The 27,743-nt window shown below is 42.5% G+C and overlaps 3 protein-coding genes and 1 pseudogene across 3 annotated transcripts; 2 read left to right on the forward strand and 2 right to left on the reverse strand.

Moving 5' to 3' along the window:
- The first annotated feature begins 521 nt into the window (after nucleotides 1-521).
- LOC128119568 (olfactory receptor 9-like) lies at nucleotides 522-1,460 on the forward strand. Its single transcript, XM_052752899.1, has one exon. The coding sequence runs from the start codon at nucleotides 522-524 to the stop codon at nucleotides 1,458-1,460; it is 939 nt and encodes a 312-aa protein (XP_052608859.1).
- A 13,197-nt stretch (nucleotides 1,461-14,657) lies between these two features.
- LOC128119968 (olfactory receptor 6C4-like) lies at nucleotides 14,658-15,602 on the reverse strand. The gene has a single exon (XM_052753740.1). The coding sequence runs from the start codon at nucleotides 15,594-15,596 to the stop codon at nucleotides 14,658-14,660; it is 939 nt and encodes a 312-aa protein (XP_052609700.1). The 5' UTR covers nucleotides 15,597-15,602.
- A 4,104-nt stretch (nucleotides 15,603-19,706) lies between these two features.
- LOC128119969 (60S ribosomal protein L23-like) lies at nucleotides 19,707-23,620 on the reverse strand (annotated as a pseudogene).
- An 87-nt stretch (nucleotides 23,621-23,707) lies between these two features.
- LOC128119567 (olfactory receptor 9-like) lies at nucleotides 23,708-24,646 on the forward strand. Its single transcript, XM_052752898.1, has one exon. It carries the CDS (start codon nucleotides 23,708-23,710, stop codon nucleotides 24,644-24,646), a length of 939 nt encoding a protein of 312 aa, XP_052608858.1.
- Nucleotides 24,647-27,743: the final 3,097 nt, after the last annotated feature.

A 27,743-nucleotide genomic window follows, 5' to 3' on the forward strand; every position in this document is an offset into this window, starting at 1 on the left:
TTTGTTCTCTGTCTGCTCACTCAGTTTTCTGTCCACGTCCTCAGCCCCCTTCTTGAAGGAAGCTGCTTTTGCCCCCAGCTTTTTGCTCCTAGCTCCTGCCTGGGTGAGTGGAGCAGACTTGTCTGAGAAATCTTGCAACAGTAAGAGGATCTGCAAGTGTGCCTCATCTTCTCTGGATTTTCTTCCTCTTTGGGAGGTTTTTTTTTTTTTTCTTTTGGTGGGAGTCAGCAGCAGCTGAAGTTCTCAGGCTTTTCCTCAGCATCCTCTTCAGCATCTTCCTCAGGATCTTCCTCATCTTCCTCCTCAGCATCCTCTTCGGCATCCTTCTCATCATCATCCTCAGCATCCTTCTCCTCCTCCTCCTCCTCCTCCTCCTCCTCCTCCTCCTCCTCCTCCTCCTCCTCCTCCTTCTCAGCAAGCTGAGCTACTCTCATGGACGACTCTTCATCCTTACTGCTGCAAAGGTTTCTGGCCGGCTACCCCTCTCTGGCCCCTCTTTTTTCTAGTCTGGCTTTGGGGACATGGGAGGTGACAATGGTACAGAAGTAACAGAGTTCATTTTATTGGGGTTCTCGGGCTTTGCCTTTCTTCAGGGCCATCTGTTTTGGGGTGTGCTGTGTATCTATGTGGTTACCTTGCTGGGCAACTCTCTGATCATCCTCCTCACGCTGGCGGACTCTGCCCTCCACTCCCCCATGTACTTCTTCCTGCGTCACTTCTCCGTGGTGGAGATCCTCTACACCACCACCATTGTGCCTAGGATGTTGGCTGACCTCAGGTCTTCCTGCCCCACCATTGCCCGGGCCAGCTGCTTCACTCAGATGTACTTCTTTGCCCTTTTTGGCGTTGCCGAATGCTGTTTGCTCGCTGCCATGGCTTATGACCGGTACGCTGCCATCTGCTCTCCACTACATTATTCCACGCTGATGGACCAGGGAACATGTGCCAGCATGGTGGGGGCCTCTTACTTTGCGGGCATCATCACTGGCACCACCCACTCTGTCTGCATCTTCACTTTGCCTTTCCGTGGTGCCAACACCATCCATCACTTCCTGTGTGACATCCTGCCTGTGCTGAGACTGGCCAGTGCAAGCACTTTCTGGGGTGAAGTGGGGAATCTCTTCATCACGGTAGCTTTTATCTTCACGCCCTTCTCGTTGATTGTGGCTTCTTACGCCTGTATCATTGCCACTATACTTGGTGTTGCAACATCCGAGGGACGTCAAAAGATCTTTTCTACCTGCTCTTCCCACCTGTTTGTGGTCATACTCTTTTATGGGACTGCGACTGCTGCCTATATGAGGCCTCAGGCAGATTCTCTTGGGGACACTGACCAGATTCTTTCCATTTTCTACACGGTTGTCACCCCCATGTGCAACCCTTTTGTTTACAGTCTGAGGAATAAGGAGGTCATAGGGGCCATGAGGCGCCTCATGAAGAAATACCTTGGGGGTCCTTGACCATACTCCACCATCCTCCCAAGATCTTGGATCTAAGGGCATTCTTAAGGAAAAAGAGAAGCTGAAACCACAGGGCACAGTCTGTTGTGCATTGGTGTGTTCCACCCACCATGAGCATCCAAGACACAGGTGTATTTTTCAGAGCTCTGTTTCTGGGACCTGGTCTTAAGACTTTGACTGGGCTTCATGATAAGAGCAGAGCTGAGGACTGGAATGGAGGTCAAGGGGAAGGCTGCTGAGATAACCTTGTGTGATGATGTGATTCCTGGTCATGGCTGAGGTTTAGTGCCTTCCTGGGGTTATGCTCTTGAGATATCCATCTTCCTGCTTCTCCCAGTGAGTCCTTATTGTAAGCCTTTCTCTCTGACATCATTCCCATTTGCTAGTAAGGGACAGGGACAGGGACTGGCTGCTTTGCAAGTTCAGCTCCTGAGTTTTGCTTGTATTGCTGTAGCCTTGGTCTATTTAATTACTTGTCTCCTGAATGATTCCCTATCTCCTTGGACCCTCTTAAGATGTTGGTGTTCTCGACTTAACTTTCTTTCCAGCTGTCTTGAAAGAAGTGCCTTTCATTCCCTCCTTTGGTCTCAGGTAGAGGACACATACTGCCGTCTCCCCCTCTGTTCTGAAGTTTGATGTGGCCTTCAATTCTTGAAATTGCACTGTTTCCTTTTTTACTTATTTTTTATTTTATATGTTTTGCCATGGGGTGTCAGGTCCCTTGGTCCTGGAATTACAGACAGTTGTGAGCTGCTATGCTAATGCTGGGAATTGAACCTGGGTCCTATGGAAGAGCAGTCAGTGCTCTTAACCACTGAGCCATCTCTCCTGCCCCTTTATGTTCTTTTTTTAAACTTACTTTTACTTTATGTGTACTTTTTTTTTTTCCAAAAAACTGTTCATTATTTTCACTTGGTGTCCACTTTGGTTGTTGGTTGGAGGGATTTGGCACATGTCCCTTTCTCTGGAAAGTCAGCTCTTGATTGTTCTAGAACCCTCCTCAGCTATTAGTCACAAGTGGGAGAAAGTAGAGGCAGGGAAAATGTGCCCAAGGTATAAATGAAGGCCTAGAAACAGCATTGAGTTTCTTTCTCAGTTTGCAAAAAGGAACTCTGTTAGTTGTAATAAATTTGCATACAGAAGAAAATATATCTATCAGCAAAATGTTAATAATGTTTTTGGGAAATTACTGCTGCCTGCTTTCACTCAGTATTTGTATACATGCTTGTTTATAAAAATTAAAAATAACATTATATTGTCTAAACTGTGTTTTAACAGCTTCTACTCTATTGAAGACATTTGAACATTGTGCTATGGCTCCTAGGGAGTTCTTTCAATGTCTCTGTCATATCTTACAGTATGGGTTCTATAATCTTAAGAAATGTCCTGTCATCGCAGTTAACATTTGTCACAGACATTGAGATAAACGTACTCACACATATCTTTACCTACATTTTCTCTAGTACAACTCCCTGAAACAGGATTGCTGAGTAAAAGTGTTTTTGAAATTCTTTGTCAAATTACCTGCCACAAGAATTTTTATTGTGTTTTATTGCCCATTTTAGCACCTTTCCCTCAAGTTTCAGGGCAGGGATGTTGTCCAAGGGTCAGGAAGGAGTTGGGGTTAGATGACCCAAAGAGAAGAAGGATGAGGAAAGTATTTTGAAAATTTCTTGAGATGAAAAGAATAAGACAAATGTGAGTCACATTTCCTTAGATGATTAAGGACAAGCTGAGACATGTGGATTGGAAATACACCAAGATGCATCAAAATGTAACCCAAGGGACTACTTTCAGGCAGAGTCAGTGTCTGAACATAAGAATGCAAGCTTAAGGTGAGGGCTTCAGATGTTGGAGCTGTGAGCCCCTGGACTTCCTGAGGGCTCCCTCACCTCTCTGTGGTGATTGTTGGCTTCTGTTCCCTTGTTCATAGGTACACTTCTGTCTGTTATCTGCTGATAAGTCCCATTCAAGTATCTAAGAAATCCATGCATACACATTTTAGACTTTCCAGCATCTATTATTCTGAAATACTTGATACTAAGAAGGTGTAACTGGATATGAAACATCATTAGTACAAGAATTTTCAACATTACCAGTTTTTGTTGTTGTTTTGAGACAGGGTCTCATTATGTAGCCTTGGCTGGCCTGGAACTTGCTATGGAGGCCAGGCTGGCCGTGAACTCACAGAGATTCACCTGCCTCTGCCTCTTAAGTGCTACGAGTAAGGTGTGCTTTATATGTCTGGACAGTTAGCTATTTTTCAGGCACAAAACCTAATGTAAAAATTATGTTCACAGATGCAAGCAGTGTTTGGGAAGTATTACATAAATCAGTATTTAAACACTTCTCTAGTGGCATATTTTCCTTATAATTTTGTAGTACAAAATGCAATGATGTTTTCTATGTGGAATTATTTTCCAAGTTCCCGACAAATTCACTTTGTTTTACCTGGATGTACAATTCAAATGTTATTCATGGTATGAGAAGACTGGAGGCCCTGCCAGGAGCTGCTTCTTCTAGAAAGCATTCTAGGAACACCTCATACTCACCAACCATCAACCCTCCATACACATTTCACATCTTTATAATTACTCACATTATATGTTTCTGCTGGTTTGATTCTTCTTTCCTAGGCATTTAGGCTCTCTGTCTACAAATTCCTTTTTTTATGGATTAAAATAAACTTTACTGTTTCTAAAAAAATTATCTATTTTTAAATTAATTTTTAAATTAGCAAACAAGAAAGAATGGGTTTCATGATACAGTTTTCACATACATGTCATTGTACTTTGCTCATATTGTCCACAAACTCATACTTTAAACCACAGGTAACTTGACATTATTTGAGCCTCAGCTCACATTCCACCTCTTCAGAAGGACGTTCTTGAATATCCCTCAAGTAGGACCATATGGTGGCCACTCTTATATACCTCACGGCATATACCTACTTCAGAACGATAACATTTGCTCTTTTGCTTGAGTGTGTATTTAGCTCAGGCCTTCTTTGCTAGAGGGTATATTCTTTAAAGGCAGAGTCTTTGCTTTGCTCAGAGCCATGATTTTAAGGCTTAGAAGGGACTGGCACACAGCTTAGAAGAGGTGTTCTACACACATCACCGACTATTCCTTCAGTCTACTCAAAGGGAGAGGGGAGAAAAACCACGCTTGTGTTTCTCTTTCTGGAGTCTAGACAGCTGAAGATTAAACTCCCTAAACTCCCCCATTGCTCAAGTTCCACTCATAGCCTAACTTCAGCCAAGGTGAGGCACCTCTGGAAGACATGGAAGACAGAAGAATTGAGGCAGAGGATTTACTTGCTTCACCCCTTCCCTCTCACAAATTAAATTGTGGTTTTTTATGGTAGAAGTTATCTCAGGACCATGGGGGTCAAGAGGCAGGGTCTGGGTCATCCGTCTTACTTGGCAAGGATAAAGGTGGAAGTTAGGTGATGTTGGAGGTAGCAGTTGTGGCAGTGGCTTCATCTTGACAGATTCCTTGCCAGGCCTTATCAAGGGTGGTGCTCCAACACTCATCCCCAAAAGCTTATGGATGATATAAGTGGTCTCAGCTCACATTCCACCTCTTCAGAAGGACCTTCATCTGAAAGTCTGGCATGCCAGTTTAGAAGAGGCATTATGGTTGACATTATTGGCTTCACAGGATCTGGAGTTACCTAGGAGACAAGCCACTGGGATGCCTGTGAGGGATTATCTTAATTAGGTAAACTGAGGTAGAAGAACCACTCTAAAAGTGGGCCTCACAGTTCCCTGGGCTCAGGTTCTGGGCTGCAAGAAAAGGAGTGGGAGCTGACTATGAGCACTCACTGTTTCCTGCTTCCTGACTGTGATGCAATGGGTCAGTGATCAACTGCTTCAAGATCTTGTAAACAGGATATCTCACCACAATTGACAGTACTTTTGAACTGTGAACTGAAAGAAACCCTTTCTCCTTTAAGTTACTTTTGCCAGGGCATTTTATCACAACAGGAAACGTAACAAATACAGAAAATTGGTACCAATAAGTGGGGGTACTGCTGGGAAAACCTGACCATACAGTTCTTGAGCTCTCGGAACTGGTTTGTTGGAAAAACAGAGGAGTTGGGCACTTTGGGCTAGAAAATCCCTTGAGCCATTCTGGTGGGAGACCCAGCTCATGAGGTTTCACAGGGGAACAAGGACTCTGTTTTGTTTCTATCACTTTGATAAAGACTATGACCAAAAGCAACTCGGGAGGGAAAGGGTTCATTTATTTCATCTTATGGCTTACAGTTCACCATGAAGGGTAGTCCAGGTAGAAACCCAAGGCAGGGACCTAGAGTCAAAACCTGAAGCAGAAACATGAGGGAACTTTGCTTATTGGCTTTGTGTCTACGGTTTCCCCAGCTTGTGTTCTTATATGACCCAGGACCACCTGCCCAAGGGGGCACCACCCCCATTTGGCTTGGGCATCCCATAAATCAATAATCAAGAAAATGCCCTCATAGACTTGCCTATAGACAATCTGATGGAGGGATCTTCTCAACTGAGGTTTCTTCTTCTGGATGACTACATAGCTTGTTACATTTTGACAAAACAACAACAACAACAACAGGAAAAACAACCAGTGCAAACTCCATGGGAACTGGGCTGGGGCCATGAATACGATCATATGGGAAAGAATCCGGCTTCATTCTGCCAGTGTCCTGAGAACATGAGTGAGGACTGAATTGAAAGGTGATGGACTAATTATTTGGTGGAGGAAATTTCAAGACAGTAGAGCATCCAGGCCATGGCAGAGCTACTGTTAACAATGAGAGAGAGAACAAAAAGTGAAGCAGAAGGATATTAAGAAGTTCTCAGATGTCTCTCATTCTCTAGATAGTTCTTTGCAAGGTGGGGTCACAGATACTGGTCCCATTGGTGAGCTATCTGGTTATGAAGTCAGGTCATAGGTTCTCATCACAACTCAGGGTGGTCCTACAGGAATCCATTTGTGAATGTTGGCCCTTCCTCCAGGCAGTCCTCCAGCATGGTGCTTGGAATCCTTGTCTCTGTTCCCCTGCAGACTTTGGCTCTGATCAGGTTTCCAGTTCAACGAATTCTGTGTGATTCAGTGATTCTGACTCAGGTTCTCTCCCCTATTTAGAGGTTGTTCTGTTGACATGTTTCTGCCTGTAGTCTTGTGACACTTGCTCTGAGTTTCCCGTGAGTGTGACTCATGGATCTGGGGTGACAGAGGACCTGGCTGCTGCTCCTGTGAGAGAAGAGGTTTTTCTGGCATCAGTCTTTCTTTTGCCGCTGCTCTGCACAACATTCCCTCCTCTTTTTTTCTCTTTTAAAGAATATGTTACTTAGAGTACTATACTGCTTTTCTGAGGCTCTCTATCTTAATCATGGCTGCAGTCACCCTTTCTCACTGGGAGAGCTGGCTCCTCATTCCTGTCAATCCCTCTGAGTCAAACTTGATCCCCCCTACCCCGTTTACTTTGTAAAATTTCCCATTTTACTAAACTGCAGAGTTTAAACTACTACCCACCTCTTTTTGATAACTGTTATCCTACTTTCCTTAGCTTATTCCCTGGGGATTCCAGCAGATCATACCTGCCTATTATCTGTGCCACCTTCCCTGATATATCCTGATGGCATTAATGGAACATTGTGATGCAACAATGGAGCATTCAGTTGGGACTAAGGTAATGTCCCAGTAGAGCATTGACATGGTATCTGGAACTTTATCCTGCTGAAAAGCAGCATCACAAAGGCAATACTGAGCCTTGTGGTTTCACAGAGGAGCTTCAATGGCACAATGCAGCAATGTTAAAGTAAAACTGAACAATGTAATGTCACAATGCAACATTGTGATATGATAGTGGAGATGTGAAGCCAAAACGTACTACTGTGATGGCAAAGTTGATGATTGTTATGAGAATATGGAGCATTAAGATGTGAAAATGGTTCTGAGATGTCACAATGCACCATTGTAGTGGCCCAATTGAGCACTTTCATATAAATATGAAGTAATGTGATGGTACAATGAAACATTGTGATGTCAATGTGGAACATCATAATGTCATGATAGAGTGTGATATCACAAGGCAGCTTCATGTTGGCACAGTTGAGTGTTGTGATGTCATAATGGAGTAGTCTGTGGTGATGTAATGGAGCATTCTGATGCTACAGTGTAACATTTGATGGCAAATTTGATGATTTCAATGTCATAATGGAGCAGTGTAATGTTAGAGTGGAGCTGTGATGTCATAATGCACCATGTGATGGCATGACTGAGCTTTTCCATATAAAGTAGAGAGTTATGATGGCACAATGGGTCATTGTGATATAGCAGTAGAACCAGTGACATCACAGTGCAGCACTATGGTGCTACAATGGAGCACTGTTAGATTTCAAAGGAGCTGTGATATCACGATGAGCATTGTTATGTAAATGGAGGATTGTGGTGGCACATGAAGGCCTGTGAGGGCAGAATGTAGCACTGTGTTGTCATGACATCCTATGGACATTGAATGGAGCCTAGTGGTGTCACAGTGGAGAACCTCACTTAGGAGCTACGATGTCACAATGAAAAATTGTTTCAGCACAATGGTGCATTGTGATGTCACATTGCAGTATTGTGATGTGATACTGGAGATGTGATACTACAATGCACCACTGTGATGGCCCAACTGAGCACTGATATGCCAACATGGAGCATTGTGGTGGCATAAGGAAGGATTGTGAAGACAAGGTTGAACCCTGTAATACAGAATGTGGCATTTTGATGTCACAATGGAGCTGTGATTTCACGACGCATCACTGCGATGGTTTATGGGACATTGTTATCTAAAAACAGTTGAGCATTGTGAAGGCATTGTATTGTGATATCATGGTTGAGCCTTGTTATCACAATGCATCTTTGTGACAGAAAACTGAGCACTGTTGTGTAATGAAACAGCATTGTGATGGCAGAATGGAATATCACGCAGACAAATTTGAGAATTGTGATGTCATGAGAGAGCATTGTGAGGTCACATTGGCTCTTTGAGTCCACAATGCACCATTGGGTAATAAAATATTTTGTGATGACACCATGGAGCATTGTGATGATAAAAGTGAACATTGTGACACTGTAGTTTGAACTGTGATATTAAAATGTATCTCTAATGGCATGATTGATCATTGTTACATAAAAGAGAATATTTTTAAAGATTGATTTTATTTTTAATTATGTGTATTTGTGTGTGTCTGTGTCAGCATAGGAGTGCAGTTGCCTGCAGAGGGTCCCTTAGAGCTTGAGTTATAAGCAGCTGTAAGTTCCTTGATGTGGGTCCTGGGAACCAGATTCAGTGCCATGACATAGTGTATTATAATGCTGTTACAGTCAATTTGTAATATCAGAATGCACCATTGTGGTGTCCCATGCTAGTCTTGGTGGGTAGTACATTTTTTCTAGGTGATTCAACTAGTTGATGTATAATATTTTACAAGAAGCTCGTCCAATGGTTTACATTTCTGTAGTTTAGCGATTCATTTATGATTTTGTTTATTTGAATCTTTTACTTATTCTAGTTAAAGATGATCAATTTTGTTTATCTTTGTTTATTTTACCTTCCTTCTTATCTTATCTTACTATTCTTACTATCTTACCTTTTGCTGATCTTGCCTCCTCTGTCATGATAGACTGTGGTATCTTGAACTGCAAGCTGAGATAGACCTTGCCATCTCTACATGGCTGTTTGCTGTTCAGGGAAATAACACAGCCCCCATATTGATTCCTACAATGGCTGCATCAGCTTACACTCTCATCTGCAGCATCAGGATTCTTCCTTCCTGACATCTTTGACAGAATCTGTCATCATTTGTTTTTTTTGATGATAGCCATCCTGACTAAGGTGAGGTGGAATTTCAAAGCAATTTCAATTTGTATTTTCTTGATGGCTAAGGATGTTTGATATTTTTCAAGTACCCCTTGACCATTTGTATTTCTACTTTTGAGAACTGTATACTCCATTAGTTCATTTATTGATTGTATTGATAATTTTTTTGTATTTGACTTTTGTAATTCTTTATATATCTTAGATATCAATCTCCCGTGTGATATATAGTTGGCTATTTTAAAAAGGAGACTTGTGATAATTTCCTTTGTTGTGTGGAATTACTTTAATCTATTGCCCTCTCTCAATTCTTGGGATGATTTCCTGTGATATTGGAGCCCTTGTTAGAGTACTTGCCCATAATTATATATTGAAGTGTTTTACCTATATTCTCCCTAGCAGTTTCAAAGTTTTAGGTTGTACATTAAAGTCTCTGTTCCCCTGTGTATTGATTTTTGTGCAGGCAAAGAGGTAGGCAATGTTTGACATTTTCTCAAAAGTGAAACAGTCTGCATTTGAGAGCAATGCTTGCTTAGGTGATTCTTCAAGCAGTGATTCAATCACAGGATAACTTTAAGTTGTTTTACCTTTTTATTTAAAGTATTTTATAATTGTTATCTTTAAAAAGCCATAGAGCAAGGTGTGTGTAATATTGCAAGAACGGGATGTCCCACTAGAGGGAGCCATGCACCCACTTACTTGTATCTAGATTCTGGATGTCATGCCTTGAGAATCTGAACTTTCTTAGATACACATGTTGTAAGCCTTCAGACTTGGCCCTCCTTTGTAGTTTCTATTTGGACTTTGCACTGGAATTGCTGTCACAGTATAAGAGTTTTGGAATGAATTTACTAGGTACTGGTGCTGTGTATGTCCAAACTGAGACCATAGAGTGTCACAAACAGCACTTGTTTAACCCAGCTCACCAACTATGTTGCTGGGTTTGGGAAAAAGGAAAAGATGTTGAAAAGAGAGTGAGAATGAGAAACAGACACAGAGATGGAGAGAGGGAGGGAGACAGAGGCAGACAGGGCAGCTCTGGTCTCCCCTCCTGTGGAGCATCTCCTTTATTTTAGGGTTTTATAGTCCCTGTGAAAGATGCCCAGGAATTCCTGTCAGAGGCTCTGGACACTTCTGAGTGATTTTCAAGTTTTATTTCATATAGAAAAGTGCAGATTAAGAAATGGAATAAAGGGAGCAGTGACCTCAGGACAAGATCCCACACTTCTACATTTCCAACTTGTGAAAAGAAATTAATGAAAAGCTTAGAGACAGGTGTGGTGGTGCATGCCTTTAATCCCAGCACTCCAGAGGCAGAGAGTGGTAGATCTCTGAGTTTGAGGCCAGTCTGGTCTAGAGAGCAAGTTCCACGACAGCCAAGCTTAGGAAGTGAAGGTAACCATTAAAACCAGAAATCTGGTGAAGATATAATTGAAAGGTCTCTGAGTTTGAGGCCAGCCTGGTCTACAGATCCAGTTTCAGGACAGTCAAGCTTAGGCAGTGAAAACAGAAAGTTATTGAAGATGTAGCTGAACAAGGGGGTCATGTTCTAGCCCCAGTAAGCATCAGAACTTGGCATCTTTGGCCACATAGTTCTGGCTTTAAGGATAGAAGAAAGGGGCCATGGAATTTGCCTCCTCAGCTAAGGAAAGTTGCTGAGGCCAGGCATGTGTCAGGGTTTTCCTGAATGGAGAGGCCACAGTGTGAAGCTGTGAAGCTGAAGCCTCGATTGCCTTGGAGACCCAAAGATGTTAGAGGTGCCAGAGCCATGGGTACATGTTGAGGAAAGCTGCTAACAGGAAGTGGAACCAGCCCAAAAGAAAGAAGTTACAGTCAACCAAGGTGAATGGAGTTGGAAATCTGAAGAGTGTTTTGACATCAGACATGGAGATTCAGCATTTGCCATTTGCCCAGCTGGTTTTTGGTTTTTCTTTGGTCCAGTATTTTCTCACTCTGCATCTTTCCCTACATTTTGGAATAGTAATATATATCCCATGCCATTATATGTTGGAAGTATTTGATTTTGATTTTATAGGGGATTACAGTTAAGACATCGCATGCATCTCAGAAGAGACTTTGAACTTTGGACTTTTAAACATTGTTGAGACTATGATAGCCTATGGGACTGTCTTAGTTTGGGTTTTTATTGCTGTGAAAAGATGCAATGACCATGGCAACTCATAAAGGAAACAATTGAGGGGCCTCACTTACAGTTACAGAGGTTCAGTCCATTATCATCATAACGGGAAGCATGGTGGTGTACAGACAGACATAGGGCTGGAATTGAGATTGCTACATCTTGAAGGCAACAGGAAGTTGACTGACAGTCACATTGAGGGAAGCTTGAGCCAAAGAGACCTCAATGCCTGTCCCCATAGTGCCACACTTCCTACACCAAGGCCATACCTCCTAATAGTGCCACTTTGGGGACCATTTTCTTTCCAACCACCACAGAGACTTTTGATGTTGGACTGAATGCATTTTTGCATTATGATATGGCTTCAAGCCTTTGTGGGCCAGGGAGTGGAATTGTAGTGGCTTGAAAGAAAATGACCCCCAAAGGGAATGACACTATGAGGAGGTGTGGCTTTATTGGAGTGGGTGTGGCCTTGTTGGAGGAATTTGGTCACTGTGGGGGCAGACTTTGTGGTCTTAAATATGCTCAAGCCACAGCCAATGTCTCAGTTCACTCCCTGTTGCCTGTGCAAGATGTAGAACTCTCAGCTCTCTCTCCAGCACCATGCCTGCATGCACTTAGCCATACTCCCAGCTGCCATGTTTCCTGCCATGATGACAATGGACTAAACCTCTGAAACTGTGTGTTGCCACCTCAATTAAATGTTTTCCTCTGTGAGAGTTGCCGTGGTCACTTCCCAGCAATAGAAACCTTAAGACAGTATGGGTGCGTGAATATGAAAATATTTTTATGAAGCCTAGTAACATATAAAGTGAATATATTAAGTAAGGTGTTTTGATCTATTATTTCCTTAGAATGAACAAGAGGGAGTACCTGGGGTGGTACAGTACTCACTCAATGATTTAGAAACTATGGTTTTGGGTCACCTGCTTAGAGAAGCTCTGATTTGCAGGCTTTTCCTTTCTGTATAATGATTTACTATCTGTGAGGCACCATAGAGATTCACCAGTTCAGAGACATCAGTTCTCAAGTGTGTGACAACCTCCTAAAGGGGAGCAGAGAGTTCAAAGCCCTTAATGACCTATATATTTTCAAGAAAAGTGTTCAGACTTGCAGAGAATGGGGAAGTAGTTCTTCAGGCTCTGCAGGAATAATATTAAGATTGTATTTCCATGGAAATTTGTGTTTGTGTCACCCTCCATTTCTCTCTGGCTTCCTCCAGCATGCTGCAAGAGCAATCATTTTAAAAACAGTTATCAATAAACACAAAATGTCTCTGTATAAGTGGGATTGTGGTATTAGGGTGAAACCCCTTATAATCTAGTTGGAGACATACAGGATTTAGTTAAGGAAGAATGACCCTACATAGTGAAAGAATTTTAGTGACTGAATGACTTGTCCCAGCAGGAGTCAGAATTATGCTCTTGGGATTAGGTTTTTATTAAGAGTCCACTATGGAAAACTAGGCAGACTAGAATTTACTTGAGAGCATTTTCTCAAAGTATGGGTCTCACCTTCCAGTAAGGACTGAGGTTGCTCTTAGAACTTAGAAAAAGTGATATCCAATGTTCAGTGATATGGTAATACCTTAATTTCAATGAAAGATGATAAAGGAATGAACAAAGGGATTGAGTAAAGTAAGAGTGATATAATGGATACATAAGAGCATGAGAGTCACTAAAATATTTGCCCCTTATGAGGCCCTCCATCTACCCAGGATATGAGGTTGATGTTTTTGAGGAGGCACCAGAACCACCAAGATTCAGTGATGGTTTTTGTTCCCAAAGGATAATGGTAGGAGGAGTGGACGCAGAGACAATACGAACTGACCTATTAGAACCCAGATGGCTCTGTGTGTACAGGAACTCAGGCTGCCATGACTACAATGATTGGCAAGGTCAAAGAAGCATCCAAGAGATCTTAAATGCTGGGTATTGTGGATATAGTAGAACATGACAAAGCACCCTAAATACTCACCCTAACTTCTCCAGAAATCATCTTTTATGTGTTATCTAAATCTCAAGCATGCCCTTGCTTCGCTTTCTCTTAGCAGATTTCTATTACCACCAAGATTGCCTAAGAATTTTCTTTTTCTGAGTCTTCCTTTAAAACGAGTCCAGATAATTCCATCATAAGTGTTTTCATTTTGTTCTCAGGAAACAGTTAGAAATGTTCTTGGGAGTACTCATGAAACCTAATGCTGTATAATAGGAAATGACTTTGCAAGATGTCTGTATGTTTAAAGAGATGCCTTAAAAAATCCCCTCCCCCCCTGTGTGTATGTACTTGCCTATCTGTGAGGGTGTAGAGGCCAGATGTTGACATCTGGTGTCTTTCCTCAATAGCTTGCCAACTTATTATTTGAGACAGGATTTCTCACTGAACATGTGGCTTCCCTTTTAGGTCAATGACCAGTGAATATCTGGAATCAGCTTGTCTTTGGCCCTTTCTTGCATGTTAGGGTTACCGGTGTAAGCCACCATGCCCAGCTAGTACATAAGTGCTGGGAATCTGAACACAGGTTCAGATTTTCAAAGCCAACACTCTATCTACTGAGCCATCTCCTCAGCCAGAGAGGCAATCTTTTTTGTTTTCAATTTCAATTTTTTTTTTCTGAGAGAGGGTTTCTTTGTGTAGGTTTGGTGCCTGTCCTGGATCTCGCTCTATAAACCAGCCTGGCCTTGAACTCACAGAGATCCTACTGGCTCTGTCTTCTGAGTGCTGGGATTAAAGGTGTGCACCATCACTGCCCGGCTCAGAGAGGTAATCTTAAGAATTATCAGAGTAAGAAACTCTAGAAACCAATTGTTTAAAGCCCAAAGAAAAGTGATCTAGAAAAGAAATTTCTGCATAGTATAATAATCTCTTCTGAGAAAGAGGTAGCAATTTCTAACACAGTGTATTTGCATTTTTGATGATTATCAATTGAGGTGTTAAGAGATGATGATTGAAATAATACAGGTGCAGTCATTAGGCTGATCCTCCAATTTATGACAAGCAAAAGAATTTTAGCTAGTTGTATTCTGTATACAGTGTGCCAAGATAATTTTTCTGCCCCTTTCATTCTTTAAAGGTAGATAGCAGAAAGTCTTGAACTGGTTTGAAACAGACTGTAGACACCAGCTCACACCAAGCTTCCCTGAGAAATCACTTCAACAAAGAGAAGGCATAGCCTGAATGTCACCCAACATTTCCATTTATTTTGAGGCCACTAAAATGAATAAAGATGCATTATTTTTCTGATCACATCATTGAAAGCTTGTTTTACTTGCTTATTCCTTAGAGTGTAAATGAAGGGGTTCAGTAAAGGGGCAACTGAGTTACTGAGCACAGCCACACCCTTATTGAAGGCAACTCCTTCTGTTGCTGAAGGCTTTATGTACATGAAGATGCAGCTTCCATAAGAGAGGGAGATGACAACCATGTGGGAGGAACACGTGGAAAAGGCCTTCTTCCTCTGCTGTGCAGAAGGGATCTTCAGAATGGTCCTGATGATGTGAGTGTAGGAGAGAATCACCAGCACCAGGGTGACTATCAAGGTCACAACTGCTAAGACAAAATCAAAGAGTTCTAGCAGCCTTGTATCTGAACAAGCTATTTCTATGAGAGGCCCATAGTCACAGTAATAATGATTGAGCACATTGGATGCACAGAAGTCCAGCTGACTGGTCAAGATGATTGGGAATAAGATGATTAGGAAGCCACTCAGCCAAGAGCAGAGGACCAGCAGGGTGCAGACCCTGTTGCTCATGATGGTGGTGTAGTGCAGGGGTTTGCAGATGGCCACATAGCGGTCATAGGACATGGCAGTCAGAAGGTAAAACTCAGTGGCTCCAAAGAAGATGACAAAGAAGTACTGAGTGAAGCAGCCAGCAAAGCTGATGGTCTTAATTCCTGTAGAGATGCTGAAGAGCATTCGAGGAGTAAAAGTGGATGTGAAGGAGATTTCCAGGAAGGAGAAGTTCCTGAGGAAGAAGTACATGGGTGTCTGGAGGTGGGAATCCAGCAGTGTGAGGATGATGATGGTGAGATTTCCCATAATGCTGAGAATGTATGTGAGGAGGAGAAATAGGAAAACACAGATTTGAAGCTCTGGTGCATCTGTGAGTCCCAGGAGAATGAATTCACTGAATGTCTGATTTTTTATCATCTGCTTTGATACCCTGTGAAGCTGAGAAAGAGAGAAATGGGTGATGAAGGTGAACTGAGTTTAGCAGTACAGAGAGGAAGTCTCAGAGTTCTCCTGAAAGTTGTTTTTTGGAAATCCATCTGGATCCAAACACCATGTCTGCTGGTTTCAAACGTGCCCTTCACAAAGTCTCTCTTAAAATGTGCATCCTATGTCTCGGTTGAGAGCAGTGCCATGACCAACTGGGCTTTCCTGGGTGCATCTTCTTCAGTTTTTCTTTTTATGCCTTATTCTTACTTCAAATCTCAGAGGATGTGATAGCGCCTCCCATCTCTCCCCAGCCTTAGTTTCTTGATGATCCACTCTATTGCTGTCATCTCCAACACATTCGCCACCTGCTTTACTCTGTGTATTCTATTCTGCTTTAATCTCTGTTTGCTAACAACCCACAGCGCAGGGCAGGATGGAGTTCCCATTCTCTCTCCATCTCCCTGTCTCTCTCTCCTTTTCACCCCCCTGTTTATGTGTTTTAGGTTTTGTGCCTAGGACAGAGCTAAAAAAAAAAAAAAAAACTTCAAATACTGAATTCTGTATGAATCTCTTCCTTCCTTCCTTCCTTCCTTCCTTCCTTCCTTCCTTCCTTCCTTCCTTCCTTCCTTTCTTCCTTCCTTCCTTTCTTTCTTTCCTTCTCTCTCTCTCTCTCTCTCTCTCTCTCTCTCTCTCTCTCTCTCTCCCTCCCTCCCTCCCTCCCCCCTTTTTTTGTTTACTGTAATGGCATTGTTATTCAAGATTTTCAATATTTTTATGAAGGGTTTCCCAAGCTCTCCCACAGGCTCTTTCAGTATTTGCTAACTCTGTTAGAGGAGACTTTGGAAAGATTTTCTTGTGGTAGTTGGGTTTCTGGAACACCTTCTCTTCATTAGTATTTTGCTTTTGGATAATTTCTCTGCTTTTTCTTTCAAAGCTTCATGTTCATATCTAATCAGATATGAATGGATTCAGAATCTAATGGAATCAGCATAAGCACACACATGTCAATGTGCACATATTTTCATTTCATTCTTCTGTTAATAAAATATTGTAAACAATAAAATTATATGAATAGGTAAATGACAAAATTATAATTGTTTCTATGGTGGAATAATATAGGGAATTTATATTTTGTGACTTAGATATGACTATAATATATCATTAAAATATATTTTGTGACTTTGATACAACTATAATATATCATTAAAATAGCAAGCTGTCCCCCACCACACAGTGTGATTCTATCTTTGTGTGCACAGACTAGCGTTTGGAAAAATCCCAGTGGCCAGGATTGGTTCTTTTTTGTAAAGACTTTTCTTTTTACTTCATGGTTACCTTGACTATTAGAAATGTTTAAAACAGGTCAAAATGTGTTCTTTAATAAGAAAAGTTGCAGAGTGTAGTAGAAAACATTCTTATTCAGATGTCTTTAGCCCCAAGGAAGGGTGGACATACTCACTTTTTAACACAGGAAAGGTACTGAGGGATTTGCCTCTGGATGTTAGGTGGGGTGAGTCAGAATGGAGAGGTTGGATGAGCATGGATGCTGGAATAGTAACTAGTACTAAAATGTAGTTTTTTTTTTTTTTGAGACAGGGTTACTCTGTGTAGCTTTGGAGCCTGTCCTGGAACTCGCTCTATAGACCATGCTGGCCTTGAACTCACAGAGATCCTCCTGCCTCTGCCTCTTGATTGCTGGAATTAAAGGGGTACGCCACCACTGCCCGGCTAAAATTTAGTTTTTAATACTAACCTCTTCCCTGATTTCTCACAAAGCACAGATTCAGGCTTCTGGATTCTTGGTGCTGTGAGTCAGAATGGAGACATCAGATGTAGATGGAATTTGTTACACATTGGAACATTCCTTTCTGAACAAAACGTGTGCACTCCTTTCTCACAAAGCACAGGTACAGGCTTCTGGGGAGGTTGTCTGAAAGAAAGATTCTAGATCTCCTCGTCTTTAACCGGTCACTTACTGCCCCTTTCATTGGTCCACACAGACTCCACCTGTAATTCCCGAAGATGCTGCCTATTGAAAGCAACAGGATACAGGAACAGTGAACCCTTGAGAGTCTCACTGCTTGTATTTTGTCTGAAGGGTGGTCATGGGCTTCTTTCCAACTTTATATCAGATTCAATAATGTACTTCTTGTTTAATTTACTCAACAGAGACCATTGGAGGATAAGCGATTGCCTTGAGACTCAGGCCCAGGAAATGCTAATTATCCTCTCTCAAAAACGGTACTGGGAATTAAATCTAACAGGTAACTAGGGAAGATGCTCCAAACAGACCCATGAGGGAGCTGCCTCCACGTATGAGTCAGAGTAATAGCCTTGTGGGAACTGAAGCAATAACCGTGGAAGTGGGAGAAAGTGAAGTGTTTAACCCAGGGTTCTCTAAGAAAACAGAACTAATAGTGTTAATGTTGTTGTTGTTGTATGTTTGTATATACATGTCACACACACACACACACACACACACACCACACACACACACACACACACACACACACACACACACACACACACACACACGTGCACGCACCCACATATATTGGATTTACTAGAGTGGCTTAAGGGCTGTGGTTGGACTGGACCAACAATGGCTGCCTCCCAAAAGGAAGGCCAAGAATCCAATAGTTGTTCAGTCCATGGGTCTTAACGTCTCAGCTGATTGTCATTCTATATGGAATCTTGAAGAAGTGAGATTTTTTTTTTTACATTTTTCTCTTTCATTAAACATAGACTCTTTTCTCATTTTCTCATAGAATATAATCTGAATACAGTTTTCCTCCCTCTCCTTCTCTCAGTTCCTACCCTCCCCACCTCTCATCTGGATCCACTCCCTTTCTCATTAGAAAATAACAGCCTTCTAAGGGAGAACAACAAAACATAACAAAACAAAATATAATAAGATAAAAACCATCCTATTGCAGTTGGACAAGTCAACTGAAAAATGAAAGATCCACAAGAGAAGGCACAAGCAGAGACCCACTCATTCACATGTTCAGGAGTCCCATAAAAGTATTAAACTGAAAGCTATAGTGTATATGCAGGGGGCCTGTGCTGACCCACGTAGGACCTCTGATTGCTGCTCCAGTCTTCTGAGTTCATATGAGCTTTGCTCAGTTGACTTAGGGGGCCTTGTTCTCCTCGTGCCCTCCATCCCCTCTGTCTCCCCCACTCCTGGCTCCTCTTCCATGGCATTCCCTGAGCTCTTGACGGGAGGCATTTGATGGAGACATCACATTTAGATCTGTGTGTTCTAAGTTCTCTTTCTCTGTGTGTAATGTCATGTATGCGGAAGTTTCTCTCCTGCCTGCCTGTTCCCAAATACCCAGCAACTGCTTCCTAAATAATTGACTCGGAGGCTTAATATTACTTATAAATGCTCAGCTGGTAGTGTAGGCTTATTATTAACTAGCTCTTACTCTTAAATTAACCCATAATTCTTATCTATGTTTAGTCACTTGGTTTGGTACCTTTTCTCACTGTGGCATTCTCATCTTGCTTCCTCTGTGTCTCACTGGTGACTCCTTGACTCTGCTCTCCTTCCCAGCATTCTCAGTTTCAGACCTTGAAGCATATTGATGACACATTGGAACACTCTGATGCCAGTAGTGAACATTATGATATAAAAATCCCGCTGTTGTGTCAAAATGTGCTTTGTACAGGCACAAATGAATAGTATCATGTAAAAGAAGTCTGTTTTAAAGGTTTTATTTTATTTTTAATTAGGTGTCTGTGTGTCGGTATTGGGAGTAGCCAGTACTCTTAACTGCTGAGCTGTCTCTCCAGCATGAGTGAGTTGTCTGTAGAAACCAGAAGAAGGTGTTGGATCCCCTAGAGCTAGAATTACAGGTGGTTGTGAGTCATCTGACATGGGGGCCAGGACTCTAATGGGTCCTTTGAAAGAGCAGTTTATGCTATTAATTTCTGATGCATCTTTCTGGTTCCCACACTTTAAAAATTAATTGATAATTAACTAATCGTGTGTGTGTGTGTGTGTGTGTGTGTGTGTGTGTGTGTGTAAGCCCGTGTGTGTGCATATGCGCTCATGCTACAGTGTGCTTATCAAGACTCACTTGTAATGTTTTTTTTTTGGAGCAAAGACTTTTTAATGAATATTTTACAAATACACCAGAGAATCATGCAATGCTGCCTGCATTGGATGCAATCCTGGGCCACAATTCTGCACATTCCTTTGTGACTGGACCTGTGATAGCAGAACCTTTCATCTCGCCTTTATTGTTTACTATGACTCCTGCATTGTCTTCAAAATAAAGAAACACCCCATTGTAGCAAGAGTTTTCCTGCCTGGCCCACAGTCAGGACAAATCTCTCTCACCTGCCAGTCCCACAGCCACTCAGACCTGACCAAGTAAACACAGAGACTTATATTGGTTACAAACTGTATGGCCGTGGCAGGCTTCTTGCTAACTGTTCTTACAGCTTAAATTAATCCATTTCCATTCATCTATACCTTGCCACATGGCTCATGGCTTACTGGCATCTTCACATGCTATTTGTCATCCTGACTCAGTCTTCCACTTCCCAGCTTTATTCTCCTCCTTGTCCTGCCTATACTTCCTGTCTAGCCAATGACCAATCAGTGTTTTATTTATTGACCAATCAGCAACACATTTGCCATACAGAACATCCCACAGCACTTCCCCCTTTTTTTTTCCAAAAGGAAGGTTTTAACCTTAACAAAGTAAAATTACATATAATTTGGGAACTTGGGCGTAGCTTCTCTTACTACTTCCTGCTGGAGGGGGGCGCTGTATCTTATGGGGGACACAAAGAAAATTTAAGGATCATGGAGTAGTCCGTGAGGCTGTATCGTCTGAGCCAGTTGCCTTGAAAGGATTCTGGATGTTGGATCATCTGGGCCATGGTGTCTTCGGAGACCTTTCAGGTGGTCTTAGCTGGTCAAACCTGATGTATCTTAATCTGGAACAAATCCATAGCCTCTGGCTTTCTGTGGAAACAAAAGCAGAGACTCTTTTCCAGAGCAACATATCCTTATATCCAAATTTTGAAGTCAAGGTACCTTTAAAATATACATTTTGGCATAACTCAACAGCTTTTACAATCAAATGTTTTTCTGCAGTTAAAAATCCCAAAGACAACACAATCCAGATTCTCTGTGTAATATTCATCTTCATGTGGCTAATTTTTTATATTAATTTTACTGTCTCTTTAAAGACTTTATTTTTTAAAACTATGTATTTGTTTATATAACTGTATATATCACCCTTTTTGTCTCTTTCAAGCCTACGTATATTTTACACACATTGTAAACTATTACATCTGAATCTGTCTTATTGTGAATCTATTGCTTTAAACTGCAGCAGCTGTGGCTGCCGGCTCCGCCCACCTCAGCTTCCCAACATGGCGGTGGTAGTTTACCGCCAGCTCTGGGAGCTATCGTGGGTCTATGCTTTTATCCAAGCAGCATGTAGCCCAAAAACCTCTCTTTTTGTTTTGTACTAGCAAAGGCTAAATCCACCACGCAGCTTAATGTGCCACTTGCAGAGGCCTCATTCCCGCCATACTGCAGGTTGAGCGCGCACGCCAGGAACCTGCCAGTAGCTCAAACCGGCAGCTGCTGCTCATTTGAGAGAGACAATTAGGAAGCTGGTTTTAGCTTCGTTTTAGAATCTTTTTTCTCAGTTTTTAGGTGGAAACTCTTGCCACCACGTTGGACGCCATTTGTAGATATAGTTTTCCTGCCTGGCCCACAGTCAGGACAAATCTCTCTCACCTGCCAGTCCCACAGCCACTCAGACCTGACCAAGTAAACACAGAGACTTATATTGGTTACAAACTGTATGGCCGTGGCAGGCTTCTTGCTAACTGTTCTTACAGCTTAAATTAATCCATTTCCATTCATCTATACCTTGCCACATGGCTCATGGCTTACCGGCATCTTCACATGCTGTTTGTCATCGTGGCAGCTGGCAGTGTCTCCCTGACTCAGCCTTCCACTTCCCAACTTTATTCTCCTCCTTGTCCCGCCTATACTTCCTGCCTAGCCAATGACCAATCAGTGTTTTATTTATTGACCAATCAGCAACACATTTGCCATACAGAACATCCCACAGCACCCCATCTTTTCTTCGATACTACGACTTTCGTTGTCGAATTATCACCGGTGGATGGAACTTTTTCCTTAGTTCTGGTTTGCCTTTCTTAACTGTGGCCATCACTATATCGCCCACACCAGCAGCAGGAAGTCTGTTCAGTTGTCCCTTGATTCCCTTCACATAGATGATATACAAATTTTTGGCTCATGTATTGTCAGCACAGTTGATCACAGCTCCTACTGGAAGACCCAGGTAAATCCGGAATTTTTCTCTGGAGGACCCACGACGTTCTCACTTCAACATCTTGAATGCCTGGAAAGAGTCAGAAAGGTCACTTGTAATTTTTTTAAGAAATTTTTTATTTTATATGTTTGGGTGTTTTGCCTGCATGTATGTCTGTGTATAATGTGTATGCACTGCCTGAGGAGGGTGTGTTGGATCCCTGGAACAGACTGGCCATGAGTTGGCCATGTGGGTACTGGGAAAAGAACTCCAGACCTCCTTGGGAGCAGCAAGCACTCTTAACTGCAGAGCCCTCTCCCTAGCCCCTCATTTGGACTCTTTCTCACACCTTCACACCCAAGGGGAAAATGAGCCAAATAGACAACAGACTACCTTGAATAGGAAGATATTTCTTGATTATCTAACTGGGTTCCAAGCTATGGCCATGTTTTTCTTATTAAGTGACATCATTGAAAGGACCTGCCCTATTTCTCTAGTCTTGATTCTCTGGGCATCCCCTCAGGTCCCTCTGTCATCTGCTCTTGTGAGTGCTGTCTTTTCTGGCTGAGATCTAAAGAGTATTTCCCATTTCTGACACTCAGAGGCTACTGTTTCTCTCTGCAGCTAGATGGTAAGTCAAAGGCCTGTGTTGGGCTGGGAGTTCTTCCAGAATCAGCCTCATTGTTATTTCAATAGTTATTTTCTTTAGGGATTAACACTATTTTACAAAAGGGTTTACAAATGCTTGCCAGGCCTGGGAGTGTTATGGGTACAGTCCAGTGCAAGAAGCCAACCAGAATCCAAAAGGCCACGTGTTCCATCTCCAGCACTGGGAGAAAAGGTGTTTTCCAGGAATGGAAAGAATGCTAAGGACTAATTCTGAGAGCAGGAAAGGCTTTTCAGCCCTTGGGGCAATGGCTGACAATCCCACCTAGAGAAACCAGCCAAGGAGTTAGAGCACAGGGTTTCTGAGCCCAGCTCACTTGGTGCTTAGCAGAAGGACTCTGTACACACCATCTTCCTCCACATGTGCTTTCCCCTTTGTGCTTGGGTGTGAGGAGGAGGACCAGCCAGACCCAGGCCCAACAGCAGGGAGCTTAGGGGTAGGCACAATGAAGGGGAAGCCACTTCCTCCCTGCTTCTCCTTTTCCCCATCTTCCTCCACTTTCCTCCCTCTGTTGAGAATTAGCTCCTCAGGGGATTGATCTGCTGTGGTGTGCTCCAGGGAGGGGCACTCTGAGGGCTGTGGGGATCCATCTGCAGGTAAAAGCTACACAGCCCTTTGTGGTCCTTAGATCTGTGCTCCTGTCTCCTGCTCTTGCCTATTCCACTCACTTTCTGCCTCTGGGTGGACCCAGGATTATTTGTTCTCTGTCTGCTCACTCAGTTTTCTATCCACGTCCTCAGCCCCCTTCTTGAAGGAAGCTGCTTTTGCCCTCAGCTTTTTGCTCCTAGCTCCTGCCTTGGTGAGTAGAACAGACTTGTCTGAGAAATCTTGCAACAGTAAGAGGATCTGCAAGTGTGCCTCATCTTCTCTGGATTTTCTTCCTCTTCTGGAGGGTTTTTTTTTTTTTTTTTTTTTTTGGGTGGGAGTCAGCAGCAGCTGAAGTCCTCAGGCTTTTCCTCAGCATCCTCCTCATCATCCTCCTCAGCATCCTCTTCAGCATCCTCAGCATCCTCCTCAGCAAGCTGAGCTGCACTCATGGACGACTCTTCATCCTTACTGCTGCAAAGGTTTCTGGCCGGCTACCCCTCTCTGGCCCCTCTTTTTTCTAGTCTGGCTTTGGGGACATGGGAGGTGACAATGGTACAGAAGTAACAGAGTTCATTTTATTGGGGTTCTCGGGCTTTGCCTTTCTTCAGGGCCATCTGTTTTGGGGTGTGCTGTGTATCTATGTGGTTACCTTGCTGGGCAACTCTCTGATTATCCTCCTCACGCTGGTGGACTCTGCCCTCCACTCCCCCATGTACTTCTTCCTGCGTCACTTCTCCGTGGTGGAGATCCTCTACAGCACCACCATTGTGCCTAGGATGTTGGCTGACCTCAGGTCTTCCTGCCCCACCATCGCCCGGGCCAGCTGCTTCACTCAGATGTACTTCTTTGCCCTTTTTGGCGTTGCCGAATGCTGTTTGCTCGCTGCCATGGCTTATGACCGATATGCTGCCATCTGCTGTCCCCTGCAATATACCACCCTAATGAACCAGGTAACATGTGCCAGCATGGTGGGGGCCTCTTACTTTGCGGGCATCATCACTGGCACCATTCACTCTGTCTGCATCTTCACTTTGCCTTTCCGTGGTGCCAACACCATCCATCACTTCCTGTGTGACATTCCGCCTGTGCTGAGACTAGCTAGTGCAAGCACTTTCTGGGGTGAAGTGGGGAAACTCTTCATCACGGTAGCTTTTATCTTCACGCCCTTCTTGTTGATTGTGGCTTCTTATGCCTGTATCATTGCCACTATAATTGGTGTTGCAACATCCGAGGGACGTCAAAAGATCTTTTCTACCTGCTCTTCCCACTTGTTTGTGGTCATACTCTTTTATGGGACTGCGACTGTTGCCTATATTAGGCCTCAGGCAGATTCCATTGGGGACAAAGACCAGATTCTTTCCATTTTCTACACGGTTGTCACCCCCATGTGCAACCCTTTTGTTTACAGTCTGAGGAATAAGGAGGTCATAGGGGCCATGAGGCGGCTCATGAAGAGATACCTTGGTGGTCCTTGACCATATTCTACCTTCCTTCCAAGATCTTGGATCTAAGGCTGAGCCCTGGACATTGTCAAGGAAAAAGAGAAGCTGAAACCACAGGGCACAGTCTGTTGTGCATTGGTGTGTTCCACCCACAACGAGCATCCAAGACACAGGTGTATTTTTCAGAGCTCTGTTTCTGGGACCTGGTCTTAAGACTTTGACTGGGCTTCATGATAAGAGCAGAGCTGAGGACTGGAATGGAGGTCAAGGGGAGGCAGCTGAGATAACCTTGTGTGATGATGTGATTCCTGGTCATGGTTGAGGTTTAGTGCCTTCCTGGGGTTATGCTCTTGAGACATCTATCTTCCTGCTTCTCCCAGTGAGTCCTTATTATAAGCCTTTCTCTCTCACATCATTCTCATATGCTGGTAAGGGACAGGGACATGAACTGGCTGTTTTGGCTTGCAAGTTCAGCTCTTGAGTCTTGCTTGGTATTGCTGTAGGCTTGGTCTATTCAATTGCTTGTCTCCTGAATGATCCTATCTCCTTGGACTCTCCCAACATGTTAGTGTTGTTTACTTTACTCCCAACTGTTTTAAAAACTGCTTTTATTCCCTCTTTTGGTCACATCCTGCCTCCCTCAGTCTGGCCTGAGTCTGATATGGTCCTCACTTCTTGAAAAGACACTGGTTTCTTGCAATAAACTGTTCACTATTTTTACTTGGTGTCCACCCTCAGTTATTGGTTGGAGGGATTTGGCACATCACCCTTTTCTTGGAAAGCTAGTTCTTGATTGTTCCAGAACCCTACTCAGCTATTAGTAGCAGATGGGAGAAGTAGAGGCAGGGAAAACATGTCCAAGGAATAAAAGAAGGTCTAGAAACAGTGTTGTTTGTTTCCCAGTTTGCAAAAAGTCACTCTGTTGGTTGTAAGAAATTTGCATACAGAAGAAAATATATCTATCAGCAAAATGTTAATAATGTTTTTGGGAAATTACTGCTGCCTGCTTTTGCTCTGCGTTTGTGTATATGCTTGTTTATAAAAATTAAAAATAACATTATATTGTCTAAAGTGTGTTTTAACAGATTCTACTCTATTGAAGACATTTGAACATTGTGCCATAACTCCTAGGGAGTTCTTTCAATGTCTCTGTCATATCTTACAGTATGGGTTCTATAATCTTTTTTTTTGGTTTTTTTCGAGACAGGGTTTCTCTGTGTAGCTTTGCGCCTTTCCTGGATCTCGCGCTGTAGACCAGGCTGGCCTCGAACTCACAGAGATCCGCCTGCCTCTGCCTCCCGAGTGCTGGGATTAAAGGCGTGCGCCACCACCGCCCGGCGGGTTCTATAATCTTAAGAAATGGCCGGGTGGTGGTGGCACATGCCTTTAATCCCAGCACTTGGGAGGCAGAGGCAGGCGGATCTCTGTGAGTTCGAGGCCAGCCTGGGCTACCAAGTGAGTTCTAGGAAAGGCGCAAATCTACACAGAGAAGCCCTGTCTTGAAAAACCAAAAAAAAAAAAAAAAAATGTCCTGTCCTTGCAGTTAACATTTGTTACAGACATTGAGATAAACATACTCACACATATCTTTACCTACATTTTCTCTAGTACAACTCCCTGAAACAGGATTGCTGAGTAAAAGTGTTTTTGAAATACTTTGTCAAATTACCTGCCACAAGAATTTTTATTGTGTTTTATTGCCCATTTTAGCACCTTTCCCTCAAGTTTCAGGGCAGGGATGTTGTCCAAGGGTCAGGAAGGAGTTGGGGTTAGATGACCCAAAGAGAAGAAGGATGAGGAAAGTATTTTGAAAATTTCTTGAGATGAAAAGAATAAGACAAATGTGAGTCACATTTCTTTAGATGATCAAAGACAAGGTGAGACATGTGGATTGGAAATACACCAAGATGCATCAAAATGTAACCCAAGGGACTACTTTCAGGCAGAGTCAGTGTCTGAACATAAGAATGCAAGCTTAAGGTGAGGGCTACAGATGTTGGAGCTGTGAGCCCCTGGACTTCCTGAGGGCTCCCTCACCTCTCTGTGGTGATTGTTGGCTTCTGTTCCCTTGTTCATAGGTACACTTCTGTCTGTTATCTGCTGATAAGTCCCATTCAAGTATCTAAGAAATCCATGCATACACATTTTAGACTTTCCAGCATCTATTATTCTGAAATACTTGATACTAAGAAGGTGTAACTGGATATGAAACATCATTAGTACAAGAATTTTCAACATTACCAGTTTTTGTTGTTGTTTTGAGACAGGGTCTCACTATGTAGCCTTGGCTGGCCTGGAACTTGCTATGGAGTCCAGGCTGGCCGTGAACTCACAGAGATTCACCTGCCTCTGCCTCTTAAGTGCTACGAGTAAGGTGTGCTTTATATGTCTGACAGTTAGCTATTTTTCAGGCACAAAACCTAATATAAAAATTATGTTCACAGATGCAAGCAGTGTTTGGGAACTATTACATAAATCAGTATTTAAATACTTCTCTAGTGTCATATTTTCCTTATAAATTTGTAGTAAAAAATGCTGTTGACCTTGTGTACATCCTACTTCACAAATGAGTCTCTCAGATATGCTAAGCCTATAGGCTGAAGATGATGCCCCAGCACTGCGGAGAAACCTCAGGTGACTGCCCAGGCAGCTGACTGTTTCTGTCAACTCACAAATTTTTTGGCAGTTGCTTGCATGTACTTCCTGTTTTTATTTTTGTTAGCTAATATTATTTCCTTCGTGGGTCTCTGAGGGAGTTGAAGATTAGTTAGTTATAGTTGAAGGTTAGTTAGTTATAGTTGAAGATTAATTAGGATAGAAAGTGAATTAGATACATTTTGGACTTAACAAAATAGGATAGATAATGAAATTATTATCTCTGAATTTGTCAAATACAAATGGACTAGACATTGTTTAGACATTTATTACTTGTATATGTTGTATTTAGTTATTGTACTTTTGTATATAGTTTTTCTTTTGTTAGTTATAACCTTTTTCTTTTTTTTCCTTTTTATTAAAATAGAAAAGGGGAAATGTGGTGGTATTTTACTTGTACTGAAATGTGATTTTAATTGTATGTTAATAAATAAATAAAAAAAAATGCAATGAAGTTTTCTATGTGGATCATTTT

Source organism: Peromyscus californicus, unplaced genomic scaffold, assembly GCF_007827085.1.
Source record: "Peromyscus californicus insignis strain IS unplaced genomic scaffold, ASM782708v3 Scaffold_24__1_contigs__length_46423439, whole genome shotgun sequence".
Classification (NCBI taxonomy): domain Eukaryota; kingdom Metazoa; phylum Chordata; class Mammalia; order Rodentia; family Cricetidae; genus Peromyscus; species Peromyscus californicus.

Coding starts and splice junctions, on each gene's coding strand:
- LOC128119568 (XM_052752899.1), top strand. CDS start 522: ATGGGAGGTGACAATGGTACAGAAGTAACAGAGTTCATTTTATTGGGG.
- LOC128119968 (XM_052753740.1), bottom strand. CDS start 15,596: ATGATAAAAAATCAGACATTCAGTGAATTCATTCTCCTGGGACTCACA.
- LOC128119567 (XM_052752898.1), top strand. CDS start 23,708: ATGGGAGGTGACAATGGTACAGAAGTAACAGAGTTCATTTTATTGGGG.